Consider the following 18,738-nt stretch of genomic DNA (forward strand, 5'->3'; position numbering starts at 1 on the left):
TCTCATTTTTAAATTTCTTTTTTTTTTTTTTTAAATCTTTTTTTTTAACGTTTATTTATTTTGAGACAGAGAGAGACAGAGCATGAACGGGGGAGGGGCAGAGAGAGAGGGAGACACAGAACCAGAAGCAGGCTCCAGGCTCTGAGCCATCAGCCCAGAGCCCGACGCGGGGCTGGGACTCACGGACCGCGAGATTGTGACCTGAGCCAAAGTCGGATGCTTAACCGACTGAGCCACCCAGGCGCCCTAAAATTTCTTAAAATGTTTCTATTTATTTTTGGGGGGGGGGAGCAGAGAGAGAGGGGACAAAGTTTCTGAAGTGGGCTCTGCACTGATAGCAGAGAGCCCAGTGCAGGGCTTGAACTCACAAACTGTGAGATCATGACCTGAGTGGAAGTTGAATGCTTAACTGAGCCACCCAGGGAACCCTCATTCTTAAATTTTATTTATTTATGTATGTATGTATGTATGTATGTATGTATTTTAAAGTTTATTTTATTTTGAGAGTTTGTGTGTGCGAGTGAGTGAGGGAGGGGCAGAGAGAGGGACAGAGAATCCCAAGCAGGTTCCATGTCGTCAGCCCGGAGCCTGATGTGGAGCTCAAACTCACCAACCCTGAGATCGTGACCTGAATTGAAATCAAGAGTTGGGTGCTTATCTGACTGAGCCATCTAGGCACCCCATCTATCCTCTCATTTAAAACAAAAACAAAAAAACAAAAACAAAAAACCCAGTATGTTATTTTAGTCCACCTAATGGTTTCTGTATGAATGCTATAGTTCTTTCTTCAACAGACCATGAATAAATATTCTAGCTGATTTTCTAATTACAATTTTTGTTGAATGAATTGTCATCCAAGGACTCTATGACTTTGCTAAATTCTGTCAATAGAGAACTGCGAAATTGACTGAAGTGTAATTTTGATGACAAATAATTATAATTACCCAAAATTAATCTTGGGTTTAGGTTTAAAGATAGTTCACACGATTGATATAAATGATATGATTCAGATATGTTTCACTGACACTTGTTTATTTCCATGTTGTGCTAAAAGGCTATGTAAGATTTTAATTTTATATTGAGGTAATTTTAAATTCTTTTGTGTAGGTGGGTTTTACAAATATAAGTCACATGTTGACACCAAAAGGTCGAGTGTATGCTGAATTGACTGTTTCTCACCAAACTCCTGGGGAATTTCTACTAATAACTGGTTCTGGATCCGAACTTCATGATCTTAGGTAAGTGCACAGCTAATAAGAAAATTTTATATGAATTATATATTGATCTAAACTTTCACTGAGCTTTTCTTTTGCCAGTAGTTGAAAGTACAACTTAAATTCTCAAACCTTATTCTTTCCAATAAACTTCGTGTCTTTTATAGGAAATTATTTGAAGTGAGGGACCCTGTCCCCACTCCTCCAAAAGGTAATTCATCCATAGGGTTTACTGGTTCTAATATTAACTCCTGATTATTAGGCATTATCAATGTGTCAGAACTCTTTTTAGACATTATCTCAGTTAATCCTCTTAATAGACATATCTTCCAGGTATATATTATTCCCATTTTCATGTGAGGAAACTGAAGTTTGGGTTAAAGTAACTTGCTTAAGCCAGTCCTTTTGATTCTGATGCCCACATTCAGTGCACTTCAGTGAGCTGCCTCCCTGGGTTATCTTCCTCCTTTGCCGTGCCTTGTGCCCTCTGGCCCACAGCTAGATCTAAGTCTTTGAGCTGCCAAGTCAATCCTTCACATGAATCTTTAGTCTGTGATTTTGTCTACTATAAAATCTGTAGTTTTTAGTATTCCAAAAATATTTGGAACATTAATGTTTAATAAATGTCTTGCTCTGAGATCCTCACTCTGGCTGTAAAACGATGCCAATGATATCCACCAATCCAAGATGTATCTTAGTAGCTAGCTTTGTGTAAATCCAGATGATCATTTCATGTAGCTCCAGGGACTACTCAATAAATTATAAACAAACCCTAAGACTGGGTTCCAATAACTCATCAAGACTTAGAAATTGAAACCAGTCTTTAGAGTTTCTGTCGTTTCCTTGTGATTGCCAAAGCAGTTAGGTGTCTGGTGGCAGGCACATTATTAACCTTTAGCAGCACAAATGTGCCTCCATGTATAGGTATTAGAGAAAATTTGGGTTTAAATTGATTTTTGAAGATTGAATCATTAGTTTAAATGCAATAGGGCTGTCACTCTTTAGAAGAATTATATGGCAGAGCTTATTTAAATTGAAGGATCCTTCTGTACTGTGAAAAATTACCCCCCAAATTTATGAGTGGGTGGTTTAAAGAGAATCACTTGACATCTCTGGGACTCAGTTTCCTCAGCTTAATAAATTAGGTTATTATATGAAATGACACTCTGGGGACTTTCTGGTAATTCTAGACACAGAGCATGTCTTCAGAGAAATAATATGTTACCAACATGTGTTATTCAAGCAAGACTTAACACAATGTTTATGACTCAAATGCAGATGGATTGAAGAAGAGGCAGTCAATGGTGGATATGATGTTGAAATTAAAAACATAACCGATGAGCTTGGAGTTCTTGGGATTGCAGGGCCCCATGCAAGAAAGGTTCTTCAGAAACTGACCTCTGAAGATCTTAGTGATGATGTTTTCAAGTTTCTTCAGACCAAGTCTTTAAAGGTTTCAAACATTCCTGTCACTGCTATTAGGATATCTTATACTGGTAAGAATTGGAAAACGATTCTCTAAAATTTAAGAGAAAGTCTCTGAAATTCAAAAGAAGCTGCCAGAAATGAACCTGTGCACATGCGTGTGCGTGCGCATGCTCACATACACACTGACTTTTGTCAGTATAAATTTGGAGGAAGATTTCTCCTGTCCAACTCTTACAGGCTATTCACTCCTATGCTGGGAGAGTCATTTCCCAGATTTCCAGTTGTTGTTCCAATCTCATAGCTACCTACTACTGGGAAGGATGGATAAAAAAGTTGGAGGAGGATAGCTGCTAGAATAGTTGGAAGGGTTGACAGAGTATTCAGGTCAGCAGACTCTATCTAGGAACATTCAAGGTGGTCTCCCATAGATAGAATCTCTCCTAGAGACCAACTTAAATGTATCAGGCACCTGTCTTAAGGCATTACCACTAAGACTCTTTAAGTGCATTAGGGAAGTCTTCATGTAGCAGCTTCTAGACTTTCATTCTAGACTCTAAGTGCACTAGGGAATTCTTCATATAGCACTTAATCTTGTACATAGTAGGTATTTGAAATAGAGATGAATTAATGTTCTTCAGTTCCCCATTGGTGCTGTAGGCTCACTTCCAACTTCCTCTAGACCTCCGTGCTCTTTCATAGAAAGGGTATTTGGTGCCCAGGCGTTCGTTCAATTACATGTTACTCATGTTCTGGTGGTGTCCTTGAAAAACACATCACCATCAGCCCTCAACATTGGGGAACAAGGAGAACGCATAAAGTATGAAGGCTATTGCTCTTCTCTGGGCTTCTGCTGTACACTTTCTCCCTCCTTCTTTCACCTGACCTTGGCAAAATGGTGACCAGAATAAAGCATAAGCAGAATAAAAAATAAACAAGACTATTTGGGTTGGGTTTCATTTCATTTGGTTTTAGCCCACAGCTCTAATGATGAATAATATGACCAAGTGGGGAAGAAGAGGGATATGGGGGAGCATTAGAGATAATGGTTATCCCACAAAAAAGACCATATGAATAATTGTCAGTTGCCTATATTTTTAAGACTTGTGATTTGGAAGAAAGGAGTTGGGGGTTGAGATTTCTAAACGTTGAACCCTTTGTAATGATAAACTAAGCCATACTAATATGTAATTAGTCACATAACATTATGAAGCTGAGGCAGGAGTCCAGATAAATTCCTATATTAACATCTTTCTGTGTCATGAGAAAAGGTGTCCCAGTTACCACTCTCTGGGAGATAGGATGGGGCATGAATGCATCTGTGATATGGCAGGCTCCTTTGTGGGGAAAGGGGTGGGTATGGTAGTTGCAGCTTTTTTGTGAACTGGTCTTTTAAAACTCAGCAATGTCTGTATTGCATACGTGGAATCTCCATTTATTTTTGTTTCAGCTGACGCGCATTAGACCTGGTGATCACTGTTCTTACCCTAGTGTGGTACTTGTGGGTTTGTTTCAGGTGAGCTGGGTTGGGAGCTGTACCACAGACGAGAAGATTCTGTAGCCCTTTATGACATTATCATGAACGCAGGCCAGGAGGAGGGAATTGACAATTTCGGAACATACGCCATGAATGCCTTAAGACTGGAGAAAGCTTTCAGAGCCTGGGGGTCAGAGGTTTGAAATGCCAGCAACTTCATTAAAATTTTGTTTACTGTATCTGATTTTTGTATGAGGGCTAATTTTAATTGCATTAACGTTGGCTCTGACTATACGAGAAACTATGTGTTATTAGATAACCCTATTTAATTAAGTGAAGATGTTTTTCTCCTCCATTTCTCAGTTGAAAGTTCAGTGGAATTATGGCACACTGTTTATTCTGCTTTAATTCCTCCTGCATTGCAGAGAGCCCTGGACATCCATCTCTGTGTGAAGCTGTGTCTGCTTTAGTGGAGCCTGCTGACCCTACAGTATTTGAGGAGCACTTTTCAGATTCTTCCTCTTACTCTGTCGTGTTGCCCATCCCCATTTTCTTCTTATCATGTAGCTTTTGGGGGAAATAGCAAGAAAAAGTGTCTTTCTGAGGAGCAGGGTTGGTGGTCTAGGATGTGTTGGTCCAGCCTACTTCCACCATTGATAACAGGAACTAAGGGTTTCTGACCAAGTTACACACCATTTTCATATGCATGATTTATTTTACCTTCTCAACTCTTCCTGAAGGCGGTATTATTGGTGGGTGCCTGGGTGGCTCAGTCGGTTAAGCGTCCGACTCAGCTCAGGTCATGATCTCCCAGTTGGTGGGTTTGAGCCCCAAGTCGGGCTCTGAGCTGACAGCTCAGAGCCTGGAGCCTGCTTCAGATTCTGTATCTCCTTCTCTCTCTGTTCCTCCCCTGCTCATGCTCTGTCTCTCTCTCTCTCTCTCTCTCAAAAATAAATAAAGATTTTAAAAAAAAAACTAAAAAAAAAAAAATGGTATTATTGGTGATTTTTGGGCAAGGAGTTCGGAGTTGGAGGCTATCTAAATCATCCCAATTCTATATATAATCACACTAAGAAACAGTAAATAACTTGGTCCAGATAACACGAAAGTGGCCCAACTATAGTTTAAACTGTGTTCTGTTTGATCTCCAGTGACAGGCTATCTGTGGATACCTAAATTTTTTCATATTCCTACTTGTTTCCTTAGAAGTTGGTTCCTTGAGGTTTGAGGCTTGAGCAGTGACATAAAGGATATTAGTAACAGATATACTTCAGGGTGGGGTTTCTTGGGTTTGAATTTATCCTCCATCACATATTAGCTATATGGACTTAACCTTCCAGAGCCTCTGTTTACTATTCTTAAAAATGAAGATAATCTTTATCCTAGGGAGTTACTGTAGATATTAAAGTGCCTAGCATGTGATAGAATGAATTTAATTGGAGGGAAAAGTGGGTTTGAAAGCGGGGGCCCTTGGGACATTTAGACTGTGGGCAGAAACATGTGGGAGAAACAAGGTGGAGAGGCAGTGCCCTGGAGTCACTGAAAGAACAAGGGCTCTGGGGCAAGTTACCGGGTTTTATTTTGCAGGGGAGGCGCTCTCCAGGGGGATTCTCAGCCTTAACCTGGGGCCTTCAATGAGGCCGCTGCAGGGAGAGAAATAGAGGACAGCTCTGTCCCCAAACTCCTCAGGGAATGAACCGCTGATGCAGCCTTTGGGAGTTAGCCATTTCTCCACTCTCCTGCGTTTCATTTTCTCAGCTTGCTCCCCTGAGCCGTCTTCTCCCTTAGCGTTTCTTCCTCCCACATCCCTCTGATTTCCCAGCAGTGCCAGCACGCCCTCTAGTGGCGTTACAGCAATCTTCTGTGCTGTGTTTTATTTTCTTCCTGGAGAAAATCTGAAAATACAGTAGATAAAAAAATCAGTTTACAGTTGCTCAGATTGATTAGGAAATGTGAGACCAAATTTTAGAGCATATAAAACAAGTTTATATTACTCATATAATTTATATGAGTTCTGTGTTGTCTTTTAAAAAGTTTGGCTGCTTTTTATGGAGTTTAGACCAGTTCTCTTAGCACAAAAGGGAACAATAATAACAAAACAAAAACTATCAACTGCAGGTCTAGTCTCAAATAGAGGCTCTAGCTTAAAGTATATTGTAATTACTCAACCTTATATGAAAAGATTTGAGATGCGATCTCTGGTTTCCTTTTCTCTTTCCTGAACTCTGTCGAAGCCAATTTCCCACCATCTGCTTTCTTGTCTACTTGTCCTGATTTCTGGCCAATTGTAAGATAAGTAAATTACTTAATAATTTTTCAAACCTAACTATGTAAAATTATTATATAAAAACACAGTAAAGTCTTATTTCAGGGAGGAATAGCCTGTTATTTTATCCCTCCAATATTTATTATCAGTAAAAGAGGGGCGCCTGGGTGGCTCAGTCGGTTAAGCGGCCGACTTCGGCTCAGGTCATGATCTCGCGGTCCGTGAGTTCGAGCCTCGTGTCAGGCTCTGTGCTGACAGCTCAGAGCCTGGAGCCTGCTTCAGATTCTGTGTCTTCCTCTCTCTGTGACCCTCCCCCGTTCATGCTCTGTCTCTCTCTGTCTCAAAAATAAATAAACGTTAAAAAAAAAAATTATGATCAGTAAAAGAGCCGTGGAAACAAACTGAATTTTAGTGTCTAATATGCTATTCAAATAGTATTTGCTGACAGGCTACATTTAAATTTCAGAGTAAAAAAATTACTTTTGGAGACCAGTCTGTAATTTTCCTATCAGAATCTATTTTCACAATCCAAAAGTGTTCTCTTCCCTAAGAAAATAATATATGAAGGTGATGTTACTGAAATGATTTTCACTCGTCTAAGATTTAAAATGTGTGTTTCCAGGGGCACCTAGGTGGCTCAGTCAGTAGATCATGTGACTCTGGATCTTGGGGTTGTGAGTTCAAGCCCCGTGTTGGGGCTAGAGATTACTTGAAAATAAAATCTTTAGGGGCACCTGGATGGTCCCGTTGGTTATGTGTCCAACTCTTGATCCCAGCTCAGGTCTTGATCTCAGGGTTGTGAATTAAAGCCCTGTGTTGGGCTCCATTCTGGGTGTGGAGCCTGCTTAAAAAAAAAAAAAAAAAAAAAAGCTTTTTAAAAAACTGTGTGCTTCCCTTTTAGATGAACTGTGATACAAATCCCTTGGAAGCTGGACTGGACTATTTTATAAAGCTAAATAAGGTATGTTTATACTCTGAAGGGTACTTGAAGTACATCTTAAAATTATGATGCTGTTTCGTGACAGAGCTATGCTTTAAAATTTAACCAAGTGTGATTATAGGACAAATGAGTTGAACATAAATACTAAGCATTGCTCATATGCTTTGTATTAAGCTTTTGTCAAAATTAGGTATCAGTTCAAGCCATTGCAGTATGCTCATAGATGTAAGATAGCAGAATCCAGCAACTTCAAAGACTAAAGCTAAATTCTGGGATAAAAATTAGTAAGGATAAGATGTCAGTAGACATTCTTGTAAATCCTGGTGATTTGTGAAGTCACACGTTAGCTAATCACACATAGAGCATTAAGTGACTCTCCCTGGGTGCTCACAGCATAAAGCAGCCGTGCCAGCAGATCTTCCCATCTGCTTATTAAGCACTTTCATGTGTAACTGCGCCATCTGAGTGTAAGCAAATGACACATTTCAAGTGTTTAGCATAAAATGAGTATTTACTGAGAAGCCAATACAGGTATGATAACTGAAATTCACATTCCAAAGGGAACCCCTGCATTAGGAGCTCTCACCTCAGACAGATAGCATCAGCATCATTTGGGAGCTTGTTAGAAATGCAAATTCTCAGATCCCACCCCAGATCTGCTAAGACAGAGTCTCTGGGGCTCAGGCCAAGAAACCTGTGTTTCAACAAGCTGCAGGGGAGTCTGATGCATCTAAATTTGAGAAGCACCAACCTACATAATTATTGTGGAAAAGTGTATTACGAAGCCAATTTCTTACAGCCTCTTTCGTCTATACAAGTCCTGCAACTATACATGAAGTGATCCTTTTGTTATGGACTGAATGATTGTGTTTCTCTAAAATGTACATGTTTTAGCCCTAACCCCCATGTGATGATATTTGGAGGTGGGGCCTCTGGGGAGTGATCAGATGATCAGGGTGGGGTCTCCACGATGGAATTAGTGTTCTTTTGAGAAACAGGAAGACAACAGAGCTCGCTTTCTGTCCTCATCTTGAGGCTATGGTGAGAAGGCGGCTGTCTGTGAGCCAGGAAGAGGACACTCACAGGGGAGCTTAATAGGCCAGCACCTTGATCTTGGACTTACCGGCCTCCACAACTGCGAGAAATAATTTCTTGTTGTTAAAGTCACCTAGTGTGTGATATTTTGTTCCAGCAGCCCAAGCTGACTCAAATACCCACCGGGTAGTGTTTTAGTTACCGTAAAAGAACCTAACAGAGATGCAGTCAGTGGTAATATTGAAGGATAGGACAGCAGCTGCTGCTGTGTAGGATCCTTGTTAGAATTTCAAAAATAAATTGTCCTGTTTAGGTGCTAGTCAGCTAAAGTAAAGGCCGTTTTCCCATTCTATGGAAATATGTGAACATATGCATATGAATCAGGCTAAGAAAACTTTTTAAATGCCCCTGCATCAAGTTCCCAAATTCTAAGCTGAGATATTAACATAAACATGTATATTTATAGTATTAGATTTTAGGAAAACGAGCCTCCTTAAGGGTTTTAAAGGGAATATCTTTCTGCGCGTTTTCCCTATGACTTTTATTTTTATGATGTACCATCTGCCTCCAGACCAGAGAAAGCAGGTGCTTAGAATTTGGGCAGACCCTTACAGCAGATTGCTCCTTCTGATAACAGAAGTCTTCGTTTAGTTGTTTAAAATAAGGATAAAAATGGCCTGACTCTTCAAAGCACTAAAGTTCTGTTGTTGGTCACCAATAGATAAATAGGTAACTGACTCTCTTGCTTCACAGTGTTTGGGTATTATTGTTTGGGGATAAGGCATAGATAAATGAGCTCTTCGTGCTGAAATTGGGTTTTTGGAACTCCCTTTATGATTATAAGCAGGTGTGGATTGTGTATTTATTAGTTCCTTTAAATTAGTTCAATAACCCAAGCTGAGCTCAGAATTAAGTTGTTTAACAGATGATGATTTTGATTTATGGTACGTTTTTTATGATTTCTGAATTACTGGTTTTCATTCTGGTGTCACAGAGTTAATTTCTAGTGATTACGTTGGTTGACGTGTGGTGTAGCACCAGGACCTGGACCTAACTGAGCTAGTCTTTTTCAATTATGTTGACTTGGGTGGTTCATGGGTGTCACTGTGATGCTAGCTAATCTCTAAGACTGGGGAATAGGTTGGATCAACTTTTTTCAGATTGTGTATGGTGGTTTCACAACTTTATCTTTGTTTTGTAGCAGTCTATAAAATGAAACAGGTTTCTGAAAAACTAATTAACATTATAAACTAAACGATGTAATTTGATACTTCACGTTCTATGCCTAAAAATAAAAACGTTGCCCAATCTGGTTTCATACTACATTTTAAAGAATATGTAATGCCAGTTCATATTGCTTTGGAAAGTTGACAGTCTATGAGAACTGAAGCAGCAGTTAAGACAGAGGAATATTTTTTTATTCCATAAATACACCAATGAAAACAAAATTTAAAAAAATCCTGGGCATTTCACAATTGTTTAAAATCCTTTTCTTTCTCTGGCACCTGGGTGGCTCAGTCAGTTAAGTGTCCAACTTTGGCTCAGGTCATGATCTCATGGTTCATGAGTTCAAGCCCCATGTCGGGCTCTGTGCTGACACCTCAGAGCCCGGAGCCTGCTTTGGATTCTGTGTCTCCCTCTCTCTCTGCCCCTGGCCCCACTCACATTCTGTCTCTCTCTTTCAAAAAAGAAATAAACATTAAAAAAAATTGGTTTTTAATAAAAATAAAATCCTTTTATTCCTTTCTCTTTGAAGCAAGCATGTAGAATTCTCCGCTTGGCCCTTGAGTGTTTACACAATAATTGTATAAGCCATAATATTAAAAAATTGTATAGGACATAGGCTGTGTTGGAGCTAGGAGACCCCTGAAGGTGGCTCAGTACCCCTTCCTCATTTATGGGTGAGGAAACTGAAGCAAGGAAAGGTGTAGTGACCTCTGACCTCACCACAGTGCTCTCTCACCCACCACTTTCCCCAACAAAGTCCTTTGCTTCATGGGCTTTTCAACCTTGAATAACTGCCCAGGAATGTTTTTCTGGCAACATATACTAAAATATGCATGGACTATGTTTTATTAATTGATGCCTCCCACAGTCATGTTTTTGTTGTAACTGATTTTGCATTTTATGTTAGGATCAGAATAGCTGATTTAACCACATTAAGGAGGAAAATGGGTGTCTGAGGAGATGGGCCATCAGGCCTCTTTGGAGACAACTGCGTTGTCGTCAAAACCAGTGTAAAAGTAGGGAAGAGAAAAAATGGAGTATTGAAGAAATCTTAGATGCCAAAGGAAAAAGTGCATGCTGCTTGTTTTCCTTACTTCTGAGAGTTGTTTGAGCTGCAGCCTTCCCATGGTGTTGGCTGATGTTGATGAGGTTTTGGTGTGATGGTGGTGGGGGTCCAGAGCCGACAACCAAGAAAGAATTCTTGAAGACATCTTTGGTGCAAAAAGGTGATTTTATTAAAGCATGGGGACAGGACCCATGGGCAGGAAGAGCTGTGCTGGGGTTGTGAAGAATACCTGGTTTTATACTATGGAGTTGGGGAGGTAAAGTCAAAAGGGAGGCCTCCCAAGGGACTTTGATCTGTTAAAGAGGGCTCCTAAGATACCTGAGGCCTTACTATGGTCAAGCTAAGGTTGTTTTCCCTCTAGTAAGGCATTAACATTAGGACATTAGGGGGTTCCTGGAGAAATGTTATATTCTGTATTTGCCTCAAGCATTTGTCAATGGCCTGCAGGTTATAAGGAAATTTAATTTTACCTTCTTGCTTTTGTTCCCCATATCACTATGGAGGGGTGATATTGGGGCTCCAGGAAACAGTCTACAGGCTTCTGGAGGCTGGCCTATTGATACAATTGCCTTTTTCTTGTAATTTACTAAGATATTTGTGCGTTGATGGAGACCCATGTTCTGCATGACTCTGATCTCTATCAATTGGCCATTTGTTTTCTTTCCTTTGTCCTTGGGCAGCCAGAAGTGCCTGAGGAATATCACACACATCCCATTTGGTGGTGGTGATGGTGATGTGTGTGTGTGTGTGTGTGTGTGCACGCGCCCATGCGCACACTAGCTTGCACTTTGTCCTCAGCCTGCCCCACGCTCCCTCATCAATGTGAAGTAGTTGTGCACAGGCTCAGTCTCCTTCTGAGTTAACATTGAGTAAGCACCATTCATTAAATACCTTGCTAGGACACAGGTCTAACAGTTAACGACATAACTCCTGATGGCTCTCCTATCTCATGACGTTTGAAGCAAATGGCATTTCAGGAACTGAAACTGTAGGAAACATTCTTAATACTCTGAAAATATCGATCCAGGAGGATCGTTTAGCAGTACACAACAGTGCCATCTTGTGGACAGTGAGCATAGAGCCTGGAAAGGAAGCATTAACCAGAAGCGCAATACAAGTAGAAATAATTAAATTATTTCTTTAAAATCTCAACTAAAATCCCTTTACCCCCCAAAAGTTATATCATTGCTATTAGTGGTATTAGAATTTCAATAGAAGCTACTTTTTGGGAAAAATTAGTGGTTCTGGCTTTTGGTTTTTTGTTTTAGAAATAAAATGCATTAGTCAAGAGCAAAAGGAAAATCAGCTGCCTTAGAATGGAATCATAAATTTTGGAATTTTCCTCCTGGAAATACTGAGTCTATGTCCATTTAGAGACAACTTCTGCCAAGATTCAGAGACTGAAGTAACAATGTAACATGTTGAAGCAGGTTAGGAGAATTTTTTCTTTTTGATGTTTATTTTTGAAAGAGACAGAGTTCCAGTGGGGGAGGGGCAGAGAGAGAGGGAGACACAGAATCCGAAGCAGGCTCCAGGCTCTGAGCTGTCAGCACAGAGCCCGACGTGGAGCTTGAACCCACAAACTGTGAGATCATGACCTGAGCCGAAGTGGAATGATTAACTGACCGAGCAACCCAGGCGCCCCAATAATTTTTTAAAGATCCTTCCCACTCCCAATTTCTTCCTTGGCTTCTCTTTTCCTGTCATGGGCTTCTAACCAGTAGAGACAGAATAAGGTGATAATAACCACAAGTGAGAAGACAATGTTGATAGAAAATACAGAGTCTGTCTTTGTGGAAAAATTATTTAAAGCGTAACTAGTAGGTAAAACAACACAAAAACAAAGAGGCAAAGCACCACCAGGCTTACTACATTCTAAGTATTCAATAAATATTAGCATTATTAAAATACCAGAATGGAAATAAATAATTACTCACAGACAAGTCAGAAAGGAGTTTCTAATATGTTACAGTGGTATAAGTACCCAACTCTGGGGAAATTTTAGGTAAATGGTAATAGGCATTGAGGCAGAAAATTTTCAGTGACTCTCAGTCTTGGCATACATTAGAATCATCTGGAGTATAATTCTTTTAAATCATGAAATGATTAAAAAATTTCTGAGGTTCATGCTGCAACCCACATCAATTTAAAAAGAACCTCTGGGGGGCGCCTGGGTGGCTCAGTCGGTTGGGCGTCCGACTTCGGCTCAGGTCATGATCTCTCAGTCCGTGAGTTAGAGCCCCGCGTTGGGCTCTGTGCTGACAGCTCAGAGCCTGGAGCCTGTTTCAGATTCTGTGTCTCCCTCTCTCTCTGCCCCTCCCCTGCTCATGCTCTGCCTCTCTCTGTCTCAAAAATAAATAAAAACATTAAAAAATAATAAAATAAAAAGAACCTCTGAGGGTAGGAATTCAGGCATCAATTTTGTTTTGTTTTGTTTTAATTCTCCAGGTGATTCCAAAACAGATGGAGAGGGATAGTGCTAGACCAACGCTTTTGAACTGGCTGTACATCACTAACTTGGAGAACTTTTTAAAGATTGCCCTACCCTCGGTGGTTCTCAGCTGTGGTTCACAAACTGGTAGCATCAGTGTTAGCTAGGGATTGGTTAGAATTGCCAGGTGTTGAGTACCATCCTGGAATCGGAAACTCTGGGGATGGGCTCAGTGATCTGCTTTAACAAGCCCTCCAGGTGATTCTGATGCTCCCTCAAGTTTAAGAATACTGACCGGAAACCAGTCGGATTAGCTCTGCAGGGAGGGTTTGGGTTTCTTGGTTTTGTTATGCAATGAAGATTGAGACCCGCTCTCTGAGTTCTTTACCTTTATGCCTTCGTGGTCCTGTAAATAAACAGAACTTTAAAACAAGTGGTTTGGTTAAAGGAGGGTGCTATGGAATTGGTAGTGAATTGGAAGTAAGTAAATCTGTCACCTACTCTGGCTAGGCTAATACATTCTGCACCAAATTTCTCTCTCTGTCTCTTTGGAATTGGACAGTAAGTGAATGTTTTTTTTAAAGTCACCAAATTTTAGCTGTGTGTCCTTGGGAAAGCCACTTAGTTTCATTTTGCACCCGAGACTGCTAGTGTATAAAATGAGGGCTCCTTACATGTCTAAAACCCTAAGAAATACCACCTAGCGGAGTAATTGAGAATGTTGTTACGGTTATCCATATGAACCACATAACTGTAACACTTTAATTAAGCCATCCTTATTCCCTTACCCATTTCCATTGCTAAATGATAAAGGAAAAATGAAAGAAAAGAAGTAAAACCTAGGCTGAGATAGAGTTTATCATGCCTAAAACATTTATCAGAGCATATTAAGCTACCAGCTATTGAATCAGTATCCTCATATGTATCCAATTTCTGTTAGGAAACAGTGTTCTATTTCCACCCTAAAAGTGTAAGTGTGCTGTTTAGATGCCCGCTTTAAAATTTGGAAGTCTCTGGAAACTCAGGACTAGGAATAAGTTGAAATAATTCTTTAGATTGCTTTTATTATATTTTTATTTTAACAGCTTAACTAAACATGCAATAAATGGACATATTGAAAGTGCACCATTTGCTAAAGTTTTAAAAAATATTTATTAATGTTTATTTATTTTTTGAGAGAGAGAGACACACACACACACACACACACACACACAGACAGGGGCAAGTGGGGGAGGGACTGAGAGAGAGGGAGACACAGAATCCAAAGCAGGCTCAGGCTCTGAGCTGTCAGCACAGAGCCTGACGTGGGGCTTGAACCCACAAACCGCAAGATCATGACCTGAGCCAAAGTTGGACACTTAACCTACTGAGCCACCTAAGTGCCCCAGGTTTTTTTTTTTTAATGTTTATTTATTCTGAGAGAGAGGGAGGGCATGAACACATGCACCTGGGGCAGGGGCAGAGAGAGGGGGAGAGAGAGAGAGAATCCCAAGCAGGCTCTGCACTGTCAGTGTGAAGCTGGACACTGGGCTTGAACCCACAAACTGTGAGATCATGCCCTGAGCCAAAATCAAGAGTGGGTCCCTTAACCCACTGAGCCACCCAAGCGCCCCACCATTTGCTAAGTATTAATGCACGTATACACTTGTGACACTACGACCACAATTGAGGATGGTAAGCCTATCCCTCTTCCCAGAAATTTGTTCAGGCCTTTTTGTAGTCCCTACTTCCCAACCCTCCCTATACCCTCACCTACTTCCCAAGGAACTTTTTGTCACTATAGACAATTTTGCATTTTCTAGGGTCTTATATAAATGGAATCCTATAATATATTTATAATATATTTTGTTTTGGTTTTGTTTCTCTCACTAAGCATAATTCTTTTGAGACTCATCTGTGGTATTACATGTATTAATAAGTCGTTCCTTTTAATTCTAAGTAAAGGATTCCATTGTATGTATATAGCACAGTTTGTTTATATACTCAGTGAACTTTGGGGTTGTTTCTAGTTTACAACATTTCTCTTGGGTAAATAGGAGTGGAATGGCTGCATAAAATGGCACGTATATGTCAACTTTGTAAGGAATTGTTTTACACAGTGGTGAATCATTTTATATTTTACATTCCCACCGCTAGTTAATGAGAGTTTCTGTTCCTCCAAATCCTCACCCAACACCTGTCATGGTCAGTCTTGTTAACTTGAGTTACTCTATGAGGTAAGTAGTAGGGTCTCATACTTTTGATTTCCTCGGTGACTTGATGTTGAAAATCTTTTTATTTGTCTGTCCACCATTCCTATCTCTTCATTTATGAAGGAAGAGCGAGTATGCACAAGCGAGTCAGGGAGAGGGTCAGAGGGAGAGAGAGAATCTTAAGCAGACTCCACACTGAGCATGACTCTGGGGTGACTCTGGGCTGGATCCCACGACCCTGGGATCATGACCTGAGCCAAAATCAAGAGGGGGATGCTTAACTGACTGAGCCACCCAGGCACCCCTCTTTTACTCCTTTTTTTTTAAGTTTATTTATAGTGAGAGTGAGAAGGGGAGGGGCAGAGAGAGGGAGAGAGAGTGAATCCCAAACAGGCTCTGCACTGCCACCAAGGGCCTGATGTGGGGCTTGAACTTAAAAACTGTGAGATCATAATCTGAGCTGAAATGAAGAGTTGGGTGCTGAGTAACCCAGGTGCCCCTCTGTTACTAATTTAAAAAAATGTTTTTTTAATGTTTATTTATTTTTGAGAGAGAGAGAACGAAGGAACAAACGAGTGGGAGAGGGACAGAAAGCAGGTTCCAGGCTCTGAACTGTCAGTACAGAGCCTGATGCGGGGCTCGACCTCACAAACCACGAGATCATGACCTGAGCTGAAGCTGGATGCTTAACTGACTGAGCCACCCAGGCGCCCCTTTTACTCATTTTTAATGGGGTTGTTTTTGGTTTTTTTGTTTTTGAAAGTTCCTAGTGTATCCTAGGTACAAGTCCTTTATTAGATACATGCTCTGCAAATATTTTTTCCCACTCTGTCTTCTTTTCATCCAATACATCTGATAGTGTCTTTCAAAGAGAAGTTTTATTTATTTTATTTTTTTAAAGGTGCCATTAGTTAAGGTTTATTTATTTTGAAAAAGAGAGAGTGAGTATGAGCGGTGTAGGGACAGAGAGAAAGAGAGGGAGAGAGAATTCCAAATAGGCCCCATGCTATCACTGAACCCAATGTAGGGCTTCAACACATGAACTGTGAGATCATCACCTGCGCTGAAACCAAGAATCAAATGCTTAACTGCCTGAGCCACCCAGGCACCCCAAGGGCAGAAGTTTTAAATTTTTTAATATTTAAAGTCCTTATCAACTTGTTCTTACCGATGATGCTTTTGGTGTCGTATTAAGAAATCTTTGCCTAACCCAAAGTCGTAAAGATTTTTTTGCTGTTTCCTCCTAGAGGTCTTATCAACCTTTTACATTTAGGCCTATTATTTATTTTTAGTTAATATTTATATCTAGTGCCAGGTATGAATTAAAGTTTATATGTGCGCATATACCCACGGATTTGTTTCCATTACCATTCATTGGAAAGGCTGCGCATTCTGGACTGTATCACCTGTGTACCCTTGTCAAAAATAAGTTGTCTATAAATGTTGAAGTCTCCTTCTGGACTCTTTTTTTGGACTCTATTGACTTATATGTCTTTCTTGATTCCTGTGCTGTATTGATAACTGTGGCTTAAATCAGGTTGTGGTAGCCTTGCAACTGTGCTCTTTTTCAGTCATTTTAGCTATTATAGGTCCTTTGAATTTCCATGAATTTTAGAATTTATAAAAACATGGGAATTGTGTTGCATCTATAGGTCAATTCAAGTCTCGCGCTCATGAAAAACACATATCCCTCCATTTACTTAGGTCACCTTTAATTTCAAAAATATTTTGTAGTTTGCAGATTTTGCATATCTTTTTGTAGATTTATCCTTAAGTATTTCATATTGATAATGTTTAAATGGTATTTTTGATTTTCATTTTACTGCTAGTATATAGAAAACAGCTGGTATTTATGTATTGATCTTGTAATTTGCAACTTTGCTAAACTCAGTAGTTCTAGTGCTTTTTTGAACTTTTTGTAGATTCCATGGACAATCATGTTGTATGCAAATAGTTTGTCTTTTCTAATTTAGATGCCTTTTATTATTTATTTATTTATTTATTTATTTATTTTTCTTGCATTACCACAGTGACTAGTTCCTCCACTGGCTGAACTTTCAACAGAGTTAAATAGAATTGTTGCTTGTTCCTGATCTTAGGTGGAAAGCATCGAGTATTAAGTGTGATGTTAGTTGTATGTTTTTCATGGATGCTCTTTATCAAGTTAAGGACATTCCTATCTATTCTGAGTGCTAAAAGTTTTGTTTTTAATCAGGATATCAGATTTTGGCAAATGCCTTTGCTACATCTACTGAGATAAACATATGGTTTTTCTTTTTTGCTTTGTCGTATAATGAAGGACATTTACTAATATTAAAATGTTAACTCAACTTTTCATTTTAGTGGCAAAATCCACTTAGTAATGATGGGTTATCTTTTTCTATATTGTTGGATTTCACTTGATATTGTTATTTTTTTAATATTTATTTTATTTTTGAGATAGAGCATGAGCTGGGGAGGAGCAGAGAGAGAGAGGGAGACACAGAATCTGAAGCAGGTTTCAGGCTCCGAGCTTTCAGCACAGAGCCTGACATAGGACTTGAACTCACGAACTGTGAGACCATGACCTGAGCTGAAGTTGGCTGTTTAACCAACTGAGCCGCCCAGGTGTCCCTCATTTGATAATTTTTAAATTAAAAAAATATTTTTAACGTTAATTTTTGAGAGACAGAGAGACAGAATGCAAGTGGGGGAGGGGCAGAGAGAGAGGGACACAGAATCCAAATCAGGTTCCAGGCTCCGAGCTGTCAGCACAGACCCCGACCCGGGGCTTGAACCCACAGACTGTGTGATCACAACCTGAGCCAAAGTCAGTTGCTTAACCAACTGAGCCACCAGATGCCCCTATTGATCATTTTTAAAATACATTTTGCACCTGCAGTATCTTTCTAGGATGTATCACAGCTTACAATTATTTTTTTTCCTTTTTCTTTTGAATGGAATGTAAGCTTCTTGAGTACAAGTTCTGACAGGACAAAATACATTTTGTTTACTTTTTTATTCCTAACACCCAGCTCAGGGATGGCATATAGCAGGTGCCCAGCAAGTAATTTGCTGTTGAAACTAGTGTCAAGAGTTGATGCTGGAGAAGTACTGAGACCTCGTCATGAAAGGTCTCATCTGCCAGGCTAAGGAATTTGGAGTGAATCCTGGAGACACTGGGGAGCCACTGAACAATTTTGTGTAAGGAATGACCCACAGATGACGGAAAATAGACTAAAAAGGAACTAGCCTGGTGACTGGGAGAGCATTTCCCAATTACTGAAGAAATGCAGTGGAGTGATGTTGAGGGCTTCAACTAAGGCATTGGACACAGGATGGAGAAGAAAGAGGTGTGAGTGATAGGAAGAAGGTAGGATGGAGACCACGTGAGGGACACTATGTGAAGGGAGTGGAGAAGAGGATTTAGGATACTGATCACGAATGGGGAAACACAAAGGGTGTAATTGGGAGGCTGGAAGGACT

General features: G+C 40.0%; 1 protein-coding gene across 2 annotated transcripts in view; it reads left to right on the plus strand.

Annotated features, from left to right (window-relative positions):
• DMGDH (dimethylglycine dehydrogenase) overlaps positions 1-18,738 on the plus strand; it is a 68,186-nt gene that overhangs the window by 35,110 nt on the left and 14,338 nt on the right. For both annotated transcript variants that reach the window (XM_019462915.2, XM_019462916.2), the window contains exons 11-14: positions 1,108-1,238; positions 2,493-2,710; positions 4,156-4,313; positions 7,284-7,343. In XM_019462915.2, the coding sequence (XP_019318460.2) occupies positions 1,108-1,238; positions 2,493-2,710; positions 4,156-4,313; positions 7,284-7,343 (567 nt within the window). The remainder of the gene's footprint in view (positions 1-1,107; positions 1,239-2,492; positions 2,711-4,155; positions 4,314-7,283; positions 7,344-18,738) is intronic.

Source organism: Panthera pardus, unplaced genomic scaffold, assembly GCF_024362965.1.
Source record: "Panthera pardus isolate Hobbes unplaced genomic scaffold, ASM2436296v1 HiC_scaffold_2, whole genome shotgun sequence".
Taxonomy (NCBI): Eukaryota; Metazoa; Chordata; class Mammalia; order Carnivora; family Felidae; genus Panthera; species Panthera pardus.